The sequence below is a fragment of the Australozyma saopauloensis genome, chromosome 1, assembly GCF_035610405.1.
Source record: "Australozyma saopauloensis chromosome 1, complete sequence".
NCBI classification, from domain to species: domain Eukaryota; kingdom Fungi; phylum Ascomycota; class Pichiomycetes; order Serinales; family Metschnikowiaceae; genus Australozyma; species Australozyma saopauloensis.
This window is the reverse complement of record NC_086131.1, coordinates 565,547-576,797: the sequence shown is the minus strand read 5'-3', so window position 1 is coordinate 576,797 and position 11,251 is coordinate 565,547. Positions and strand designations below refer to the sequence as shown.

General features: G+C 45.3%; 4 protein-coding genes across 4 annotated transcripts; all 4 read left to right on the top strand.

Moving 5' to 3' along the window:
* Positions 1 to 362: 362 nt before the first annotated feature.
* Positions 363 to 3,092, top strand: PUMCH_000269 (uncharacterized protein; the record flags this gene model as incomplete). Its single annotated transcript, XM_063019362.1, has 1 exon — positions 363 to 3,092. One exon carries the CDS (start codon positions 363 to 365, stop codon positions 3,090 to 3,092), a length of 2,730 nt encoding a protein of 909 aa, XP_062875432.1.
* A 449-nt stretch (positions 3,093 to 3,541) lies between these two features.
* On the top strand, positions 3,542 to 4,870 carry PUMCH_000268 (uncharacterized protein; the record flags this gene model as incomplete). Its single annotated transcript, XM_063019361.1, has 1 exon — positions 3,542 to 4,870. The coding sequence occupies one exon, from the start codon at positions 3,542 to 3,544 to the stop codon at positions 4,868 to 4,870; it is 1,329 nt and encodes a 442-aa protein (XP_062875431.1).
* Positions 4,871 to 5,466: 596 nt separating this feature from the next.
* PUMCH_000267 (uncharacterized protein) lies at positions 5,467 to 9,114 on the top strand (the record flags this gene model as incomplete). Its single annotated transcript, XM_063019360.1, has 1 exon — positions 5,467 to 9,114. One exon carries the CDS (start codon positions 5,467 to 5,469, stop codon positions 9,112 to 9,114), a length of 3,648 nt encoding a protein of 1,215 aa, XP_062875430.1.
* A 378-nt stretch (positions 9,115 to 9,492) lies between these two features.
* PUMCH_000266 (uncharacterized protein) lies at positions 9,493 to 11,094 on the top strand (the record flags this gene model as incomplete). Its single annotated transcript, XM_063019359.1, has 1 exon — positions 9,493 to 11,094. One exon carries the CDS (start codon positions 9,493 to 9,495, stop codon positions 11,092 to 11,094), a length of 1,602 nt encoding a protein of 533 aa, XP_062875429.1.
* Between the last annotated feature and the right edge of the window lie 157 nt (positions 11,095 to 11,251).

The window sequence follows — 11,251 nt, the reverse complement described above, 5'->3', positions numbered from 1 at the left end:
GAATACATGTGATCGGCTAAGATAAATTCCAACCTCAGTGACAAAACACTTCAATATCTTTGTTTGTGGAATTGACCTGGAACACTAGGTCTGTCGTGGTACAGAGTTGAGCTCTGTTAAATCCAGAACAATGAACAACACATCTTGAACTTGAAAGGAGAGAGAAAAATTTCAAAGGGGAAACCTCGAAATGCAAATATTCACTTTTTGGATTTATGACAAAAATACACCGTTTTCGCCCCTATTCTTCGCAATAACATCATTGCCATCAAATTATCACACTTGATCTTATCGCGAACACCTCTCACTCAACCCCTGAACCAGATCCAAAGTCGAACCAAAAGCGTCTCCGAACAAACAATATGAAGGCATCGCTTTTGACCGTTCCAACAAAGAAAACAGAAGAAGTCAATTGGTCCAAACCATTGACAAAGTACCTACTATCAGTCTACGGCAATACCTCTGAATTCCTGGAGGATGTCAAGAGTTTCAACAAACTTCGCCTGGACATCAGAGGAGCTCATGCCGACGATACTGGAATAGGCTTGTACATGCGCTACTACAGTTATTTGGAGCTTGTGGACCTTAGGGTGCCCATGGATGTGGTGAACAAGCATAAATCAATGAAGTTTATCTGGCATGATGCGTTTGTGCCCTCCAGTCTGCATGAACAGTTTGCATTGGCATTTGAGAAGGCTAGTGTTCTCTTCAATATCGGCTCGTTGATGACCAAGGCGGCTTCTGTGAATTACAACATCTCCAAGCGAAGCACCGGGGGAGACGAACAGGCGTTTAAAAAAGCTATCAGATTATACCAGGAGGCAGCTGGTGTTTTCGAATTTTTGTCAAAAACATTTCTCAATGGCCCTTCTAATGATCTCAACCCTTCTACAATTAGTTTCCTTATCAACCTCTGCTTAGCGCAGGTCCAGGAGGTATTCACATTAAAGGCCATTGATGGAGACTTGGAGCAGAAAATGAACTCTGTGATTGCAAAACTATGTACCTCTACCGCCCAGTGTTTTGACGAGTGTTACAAAGTGATCAGTCACTTGTCAACTGCTGAAGGTGCTTCAAAAGTATCAAATCACTCAACGTACGCTGTTACAGAAAGTGACGTCGAAAGTTTGTCGGGGGACGAGCAGTTGGATTTTGAGTATGATCCTGACAAGAATGGCCTTCCAGATGAGAAAGTATCTGCTCAATTGGACCCTTTTTGGGTCTCAATCATCGAGGTAAAGGCGCTCTACTACAAGTCATTGGCGTGCTATTTCCAAGGATTGCAATTGGAGTCGAAAAACAAATACGGTGAGGCTATCAGTTATTTGTCCAAGTCATCCGATTTGCTTGCTGCAATTCCCACAGCCACATTGAAATCTGTTGCCAAAAGTGGGGGCGAAGATGCTTTCGAGCTACTCGACAACTACAAATACCAGCGCGACGCGGTTGATATAAAACTCAAAGACATCACAAAAGACAACGATCTTATCTACCACGATATCATCCCTAATGTGGCGACAATAGTTGACCCAAAACCAATGAAGTGTGGAAGTGCCAAGCCTATACTTATCTCTGAAAATGAATCTTTTTCCCAGGTGCATGAGCACAGTTATACAAACTTCTTGAGTAATGTTGTTCCTATCAATGTACATGAGCTCTTGAGTTTTTACTCTGAGGAAAAATCTCAGCTATTGAGGGCAGAAATCGACGAGAATGATGTTGCGGCAGAAAAGTTGGCATCAGCTTTGGAGTGTCTCAAATTGCCGAAAGCCCTCGTAACGATTAAGGAGCTTTTAAATACCGATCAAGCACACAGAGCTTCGGACAGCGTGCATGTCTCTTTACCGCCGGATGTTATCTCTAAAGTCAATGAAATTAGCGCAAGCTACGAGAGAGATATAGGAAACAGAAAAGAAATCCACAAAAGAAGAGAACATATTTACAATTTGATTAATAACAGTCAGAAGAATATCGAGAAAATACAGTTTTCGGATTCTTCCGCGAAGTTTCGTGACGATTTGATCCGATTGAAAAAATCGCTCTATGACGCTGGCAACTCAGACTCTCGACTCTTCGAGCCTGTTGATGGCGAGAATAGTCAGCTTTTTCAAACTCTTGGCCATGGAATCCAATCGAGTCAATTCCAAACTTTGTTTGCTATTCAAGCCAACAAGGTAAATCCCTCCTTTGATATAAACAATGAAATCAGCTTGTTAGATGTTGATGATAGTCAATTGCAAGAACAATCTTCATCAATTTCCGGTCAAATTACCGCCATCGAGGATATCTTGAACGACCTTAATGTCCTCAAAAGAGAGCGCCAAAATCTTTTGTCTTCACTCAAGGAAGATATTCACAAAGACGACATTTCCAATGTCATAATGCTCAATAGCAAAACTAAAAGTACAAAAGAAATTAAAACCGAGTTTTTCCCGGAAGAGCTCAAAAAATTCGAGGTGTACCTGAAGAAGCTCGACTACTTGATCAAAAAGCAAGAGAGTGTCATTACTGAGTTGCAGAACAAATGGCTGAAACTAGAAACTAACCCGAAAGTCAAAGAAATTCAATCTCTGAGTACTTTCCAAAATACCGTCTTGGCCGAGCAAGTATCTCGAATCAATCAATTCAACAGTTCCTGGAGGGGATACTCAGCAGGTTTGCAACAAGCACTCGAGTTTTACGGACAGTTGCTTAGATTTGCGGAAGGCTTGAATCGGGCAATTGAAAATGAAATCAACAACAATCAAGTATCGAATTCATTCAGTTCTCTACAACTTGGAAGTCCTGCAGGGTCTTTTGGTCAGTTCCAGCGACCAGAGCCGCATGCCACGCAGAATCAAGGACTTCCCCCCAAGCCGCCCCGCGTCAACTCAAATTATAGTGGCGAAATCCGCACCGAATTTCAACCTGAGCATCAGCCGTCCAACAGAGCCAATCGTCCGCAGGTAGAGCCTCAATTCTCTGGCTTCAACTCGCCAAGCAGACCAAACCAGGCAGGAGGACCCATGAACCCACCGGGCCAAACTCTGATTTACGATGAGCCATCAGCCTACCAGCCCAACATGTACAACTTTTTCCTGAAGGGAAATTAAGCCAATAGAAGAAAGGGTCAAAGCTAAAAATTTGGCGTTGTCAAGCAGGACCAGACTGTATCCAAAACAAACAAAGAAGTATGTAACCAAATAAACAGGTGCAATACAACGGCAGATCCTGCAAATAGACGTTGACTGACGATGACTCCCGCATGAGCACCCCGTTTTGCCAGAAACTCCCCTTTTTCTTGGTGGCCTCAAGCATTCCTCGAACCAATCGGGTAAGTGCGCTTCTGAAATTCCAGGGCTCGTAGTATTGGACCTGCAGAAAGCAATGCAAACGATGATAAAAACGGGTCAAAATAGAGACGTCTGCACACAGCCCAGAAATCAAAATACTGCGCACTCTCGTTTCATATTGTGACTTCTTCTTTTCTGTCAGTACTTCTTTTTCTTCTAGCTCCGTTCGCTACTTTCGCTTCTTAAAAGTCTACCGTGAGTCCACAGAGATGAAGTCTGCTCTCGCATTTCTCTTCTTCGGCATATTCTATTCCTTGGCCCAGGCCGCCGACTGGAACCCCATTCCTTGTAATGCCACCTCCAAATGTCCAGACAGTGCTCCATGCTGTAACCAGTACGGTATGTGTGGTACCGGGTTTTACTGTTTGGGTGGATGTGACCCCAGATACTCTTTCAACTTGACTGCTTGTATGCCCCAGCCCCGGATGTCGTCGTTCCAAGACCTGATGTCCAACGCCTCCAAGATCATGGACATCAACCAATACTTGGGTAACGCTTCGCAGGCCGACTGGGTGTACACTGGCTACATCAACAACGCAGACGGTGCTCTTTTGTTGCAGATGCCCAACCAGTCGACTGGTACCGTTGTTTCTTCCACCAAGTACTTGTGGTTCGGCAGAGTTGGTGCCACCATCAAGACCGCGCGTGACGTTGGTGTGGTCACTGCTTTTATTACTTTCTCTGACGTTCAGGATGAAATCGATTACGAGTTCATGGGTTACGACTTGGAAAAGCCCCAGACTAACTTCTACTCCCTCGGTTTGTTGAACTACACCAACTCCAAGAACTACACCACCACCGACACCTACGAGAACTACCACTACTACGAGATCGATTGGGCCGAGGACCAAACTCAGTGGATCATCGATGGAAACGTCGTGCGTACCTTGAAGAGATCCGACACCTGGAACCTGACAAAGAACAGATACGACTATCCATCCACTCCCTCCAGAGTCCAGTTCTCTTTGTGGCCTGCCGGATCCGACTTGAATGCTTTGGGTACGGTCCAGTGGGCTGGTGGTCCAATCAACTGGAACTCCCAAGATATCCAAGACTACGGTTACTACTATGCGTACGTCAAGAACGTTAGTATCAAGGCTTACGACTTGCCTTCGTTTGTTTCTGGAAACTCTACAAACCTTTCTGCATTCTTGTACAACTCCACCACGGACTTCAATGAGGAGAATGTCTTGTTGACCAACAAGAAGACCTGGTTGGGTAACCAGAAGGCTGTGGGATTCAACCCTCAGAACGATGCCTCCACCCAATCCTCCCAGTCATCGAAGTCTTCAGCCTCTTCTTCTTCCAGTAACACCAAGACTACCAAGACTACTGGCTCCGGTTCAGGCTCCACAGGCATGCCTATTGTGACCGACTCCACCACTTCAAACACATTTGTTGGTGGTTTTGTTCAGGGAGGAAGCACCTCTGCCAAGGGAGGCTCTGCTTCTGCCAGTAAGTCTGGCGCTGGTGCCGACCGTGCTTCCACTGCTATTGGTGGCTTCCTTGCCATGATCGCTGGTGTTTTCGTGTTTTAAGTGACGCACACACCCTCAAAAACATTGCAAACTTAAACTCTGATGCATATAATAAATACCTAAAAATGAAGAGTTAGGAACGTTAAGATCACAATTGAGCGTAGAAATAAACCATAACGAATTCAACGGAACTCGTCAAAGAAGGAACTAAGAGAATTCAACGGAATTCGCCAGGTAAAGCTTTTTAAATTTTCTTCAACGATCTCATTTTGTTTATCAGATTTCTACATGTACCCAATTTCATTCTTTAAAGATCTCATTTCAACTTCATATACGCGTTCACTACCAATAAGTACCATCCAGGACCATACCATGCGCCTTCACGAATTCCTCCCAAATGAGTGAAACTACTCCAACAAATTTCCAAAATTTAATAACCACACCATATTCCAAACAAAAAAAAAAATCTCTACACCGTGCAATCGCCAAACTCACCTCACCATTCAATCCACAACTCACATCCCCCAATCCCCCATAATCGCAGAGGCACGGGTGTCGCGCCAGGTGTCCAGTCCGCCTTTTTCGAAAAACGCACACACAAAGACCCTCCATCCACCAATCGCCCCAACATCAACACCAAAACTTCCGCCTTCACCATGAAGATGCTCACAAAGTTTGAGTCCAAGTCCTCGCGGGCCAAGGGCGTGGCCTTCCACCCCACGCGGCCGTGGGTTTTGGTCGCTCTCCACCTGTCGATCATCCAACTTTGGGACTACCGCATGGGCACATTGATTGACCGCTTCGAGGATCACGAAGGTCCGGTCCGGTGCGTGAACTTCCATCCGACACAGCCTTTGTTTGTTTCCGGTTCCGATGACTACTCGATCAAGGTCTGGTCCCTTACTAGTAGAAAGTGTATTTTCACGTTGACTGGCCACTTGGACTACTTGCGTAACGTGTCTTTCCACCATGACTTGCCGTGGATTCTTTCTTGTTCGGATGACCAGACCATTCGTATTTGGAATTGGCAGAATCGTCAGGAAATTGCGTGCTTGACCGGCCACAACCACTACGTGTTGCTGGCCCAATTCCACCCCTCCGAGGATTTGATCGTGTCTGCTTCTTTGGACCTGACTGTGCGTGTGTGGGATATCTCTGGCTTGAGAAAGAAGCATTCCGCTCCCCAGTCGCAACAACATTCCTTCGAGGATCAGATGCAAAGAAGACAGTTGCCACAGCAGGATATTTTTGGAAACGTCAACGCCGTGGTCAAATATGTCTTGGAGGGCCACGACAAAGGTGTCAACTGGGCTGCTTTCCATCCCACCTTGCCATTGATCGTTTCCGCTGCTGATGACAGACTCGTCAAGTTGTGGCGTATGAGCGACACCAAGGCCTGGGAGGTCGACACTTGCCGTGGCCACACTGGAAACGTCATCTGCGCGGTTTTCCACCCTCATCAAGACTTGATTCTTTCGGTCTCTGACGACAAAACTATTCGTGTTTGGGACTTGAATAAACGTACTCCAGTGAAGCAGTTCAAGAGAGAGAACGACCGTTTCTGGATGATTGCCAACCATCCTACTATGAACTTGTTTGCCACATGCCATGATTCCGGTTTGATGGTCTTCAAGCTCGAAAGAGAGAGACCAGCCCACACCTTGTTCCAGAACAAGCTCTACTATGTCAATGGTGAGAAGCAATTGCAAAGTTTCGACACCTCTAGAGATGAGACTTCCATGCCAATGTTGTCCATGAAAAAAATCGGTAAGGCTTGGTCTTTCATGAAAACTCTCTCATACAACTCTGCTGAGAACTCCATGCTTGTAACTCATGGCGATGGCGACAACGGTATGTATGCTTTGTTGACATTGCCCAAACAAATCACCGGTGCTCTTGAACCATCGGACATTAGACTGGGCGAGGCCAATTTTGCTTGCTTCATCTCCCGTAACCGTTTTGTTACGTTTGTCAAATCATCTAAAGTTTTGTATGTCAAGGACATGAACAACTCCGTGACCAAGTCCATACAGCTCGACCTGGCTATTACTGATGTCTTGAATGCCAATGGTGGTCGTGTTATTTTGGTTAGAAACCACTCTGTCACTTTGTACGATGTTCAACAGAAGAAGGAGTTGAACACAATGTCTGCAAACAAAATTAAGTATGCCGTTTGGTCTCCTGACGGAAACTACCTTGCCTTGCTTTCAAAGCACACAGTGACTATTGCAACTAAGGATTTGCAACACGTCACCTCCTTGCATGAGACTATTCGTGTGAAGAGTGCCGCTTGGGATGAGTCTGGTGTTTTATTGTACTCTACATTGAATCACATCAAGTATGGTCTCTTAAACGGCGACAACGGAATCATCAAAACTTTGAAGGATACATTATACATTGTGAAGATTCTGGGCAACAAGGTGTACTGCTTGAACCGTCAAGGTCAAGCTGAAGTGGTTGTGATCGACCCAACCGAGTATAGATTCAAACGTTCCTTGGTTAACAAAAATTTCGCTGAGGTGTTGAGAATTATCAAAAACTCCAACTTGGTGGGTCAAAACATCATTGCATACATACAGAAGAAGGGTTACTCCGAAATCGCCTTGCAATTCGTGCAAGACCCAGAGACTCGCTTCGAATTGGCTTTGGAGTGTGGTGATCTTGCTATTGCTGAGACCGAGGCTGAAAAGTTGGACTCCAAGAAGACCTGGAAGAAGCTTGCCGATGAGGCTTTGCTCCAGGGAAATGTCGAAGTTGTGGAACGTGCCTTCCAAAGACTCCAGCTGTTTGACAAATTGTCTTTCCTCTATTTGAGTAAAGGTGATAGCGAACGCTTGAACAAGATGACAGTGATTGCTGAAGCTCAACTGAACCCTTCGTCGGTTCTTCAAAACACAATTTACACTAATGATGTGGATGCTAGAATTAATGCTCTCGCAAAGGGAGGTCTTGTCTCGTTGGCGTACACTTTAGCCGTCACAACTGGTCGCAACGAGATCGCTGAGGAGCTCTTGCAGGCCGGAAAACCAGAAGACCTCAATTTGGGTGTTACAGGTGCCCCATTACAAGTCCCACAACCCGTTGGCTCTGTTGCTGAGAACTGGCCTCTTAAGCCAAGCACTCTCACCTCTTTTGAATCTGCATTCAAGAGTGGCAACTTGGATGACTTCGTGGAAGATTCCAAGATCGAGAGTCACACCGAGAGTGGTTCAACCTCGGTCCCCACAGCTGCCTTTAACGATCTCGCATTGGATGACGAGTCCGAGCAGGAAGACGCCGGGTGGGAGTTGGATGAGGATGATCTTGGCATCGATGATGAGCTAGATGATGTCGAGGCTGACTTTGTTGAAGCTGATGGAGCTATAGTTGAAACAGAATCTGGATTGGAGGGCGAAATCACGTACTGGCTCCGCAACAATAAAACTGCTGCTGGTTGTGCCGCAGCAGGAGCTTTTGAACAGGCTGCTTCCTTGTTAAACAAACAGGTTGGTGTCGTCAATTTTGCGCCATTGAGAAAAAGATTTATGGAGGTTTATTCAAGCAACAAATTGTACTTGCCTGGTGTTGACGGCTTGCCTGCTATGAAGAGTTACATCCGCAAGCGTGATGACGAAGATTCAAGTGACAGCTTTGTTCCATTCATTCCTGGTTTCGAGGAAATGGATGAAAAATTGAGTTCGGCGTTCAAGTTCTTCCGTGGCAACAACTTGCCCGAAGCAATCTCAGTTTTCCGTGATATCATCTACACAATCACCTTGTTGAGCGTCAGTGAGGATGAGAAGGAGGCCAAATGCGAGGACATCTTGACCTTGTGTCGCGAGTACATTCTTGGATTGTCCATTGAATTGGAACGTCGTTCCGTGGAGACCACAGATGTCAAACGTAACCTAGAATTGGCTGCCTACTTTACACGTGCCAAGCTTCAAAACACGCACCGCGTCAATGCTTTGCAAGTTGCCATGCTGCAGTCATTCAAAAACAAAAATTACAGCAGCGCTTCATACTTTGCCGGTGAGCTTTTGAACATCTTGCCAACTGGTCCAAAGGCTGAGCAAGCGAAGAAAATCCGCGCTAGATCCGACACAATTGCCAGTGATGCCATCGAGATCGACTTTGATCCATACGCTGACTTTGACATTTGTTGCGCCTCTTTCACTCCTATCTACAAGGGTGAAGAGGAAGTCTTGGAGGCTTTGGTTGGTGCTAAGTACAAGGTTGAGTACAAGGGACTGGTCTGCCGTATCACAAATATCACTTGCGTTGGTGTTCCCGCTTCTGGATTGCGGATCAAAAACGAGTGTTAAACTTTCACATTATTCCTTAAGAAAATATATACATAATTGATTCAAATTATTGAAAAGGGCGATGATCAAAGGCACAGAGAGGAAAATCAATCATTACCAAAAATGTAGAATGTGTCCTCATCAGAATGTAGTCTGGAAGGATCTTTCGTTAGAGTGTTCTAAGGCCTACAGAATTAGCACAAAGAGATGCAACATGCCAATAAAAAAAATCGGGGAAAGATAATCTCGAAAATCTCAAATGTATAACGCAAATCATTTCCAGAAATTCTTATCAAACGTCCACAGTCAGATCATGTAGTCCTGTTTCCAGAGACCGTCATAGAACTCTTCTGCGAAAGAGCCAAAGTTGAAAAATATTCTCACTCCACACCACCACACATGTCAAAAGCGGAAGCATTAAAATTCAAGGATCTGGGAAATGCCCTCTTAAAGGACCACAAGTACAACGAGGCTATTGACGCCTACACCAAGGCCATAGAATTAGATGCCTCGAACCCGATCTTCTATTCCAATAGGGCTCAGGTGCATATCAAGTTGGAGGCCTATGGCCTGGCCCTCAGCGACTGTGACACCGCCTTGAAAGTGGATCCGTCGTTTGTGAAGGCATACTATCGTAAAGGTGTATCTCTCATGGCTATGTTGGACTACAAGGCCGCACAGAGTAACTTCAGAATAGTGTTGAAGAAGATTCCCAACGATAAAGCCACCAGTGAGAATCTCAAACAGTGTGTCAATTACTTGAAGAAAGAGGCGTTTGAAAAGGCGATCGCAGGGGATGACAAGACGTCCGTGATCTACTCTTTGGATTACGATAGCATTTTGGTTGAAAAGTCATGGGATGGTCCAGCCTTGGACATCTCCACTTCCAAGAAGAGCGGAGGCGATGGTGTGCAAGATATGGACATCGAGATCAAGGGTCTAGATATCGACTACTTGAAGTTCATGATCAAGCGCTTCAAGGAAGGCGGCAAGTTGCCCAAGAAACATGTGTTTGCGATCATCGCAAAGGTGCACCAGATTTTGAAGCAAGAGGCTTCTATGGTCGAGGTTTCGATTCCTCATCCTGACATCTCCTCTGAATATAGCAGTGACGAAGTTGTGCTTCCTGACGGTAAAAAGGTGACTGTGGTCGGTGACACCCATGGCCAGTTCTATGACGTCTTGAATTTGTTCAGTAGATTCGGCCATGTGTCCGATGATCACATTTTCCTTTTCAATGGTGACTTTGTCGATAGAGGCTCCTGGTCGTGTGAGGTCGCCCTTTATCTCTATGTCTTGAAGATTTTGTTTCCTCGCTCCATTTACATCAACCGTGGAAATCACGAAACCAATGATATGAACAAAACATACGGTTTCACCGATGAGTGTGAAGCCAAATACTCCAAGAAGGTCTTCGAAGCATTTGCAGAGTCTTTCGGAGCCCTTCCTTTGGCTACCCTCATCAACCAGCTGTACCTTGTCATGCACGGCGGCTTGTTCTCTAACGACAAGGTGACTCTTGCCGATATCAAGAAAATAAATAGATTTCCAACCTCCGGCTCATCTCAGCCACCAAGAGAGGGTCTTGCGATGGAACTTCTATGGACTGACCCTCAACCAGAGAATGGCCGTTCCCCTTCGAAGAGAGGCTTGGGTATTCAGTTTGGACCTGACATTACCGAGAGATTCTGTTTAACGAACAAAATCAGAAAGGTTTTGCGTTCTCACGAGGTTCGTATGGAGGGTGTGGAATTTGAGCACAAGGGTCGTTTGATCACTGTGTTCAGTGCACCTAACTACTGCGACAGCACCGGTAACTTGGGAGGTGTTGTTCATATCCAACCAAACTTGAAGTATGATGCCAGCAAAGATGACGGAGAAGGTTACAGAAACGCAGATGATCCCAACTGTCCTTGGGTGTTGCTGACAGAGACATTCTCAGCGGTGCCACACCCTGATTTGAAGCCTATGGCCTATTCTAAGAGTGGGTTTGGATTTTAGAGATATGACATTTCTCGTATCCTGACTCTTTTTATGAAACAAATATCAGTAGTTGCACGGGAGTTATCTAATGGTTTATTATAAGCATACTTGTATCATACAATCTAATCAATTTTGACATCAACAAAAAGAGTAGTCAATCCAGTAAAAATAAAAG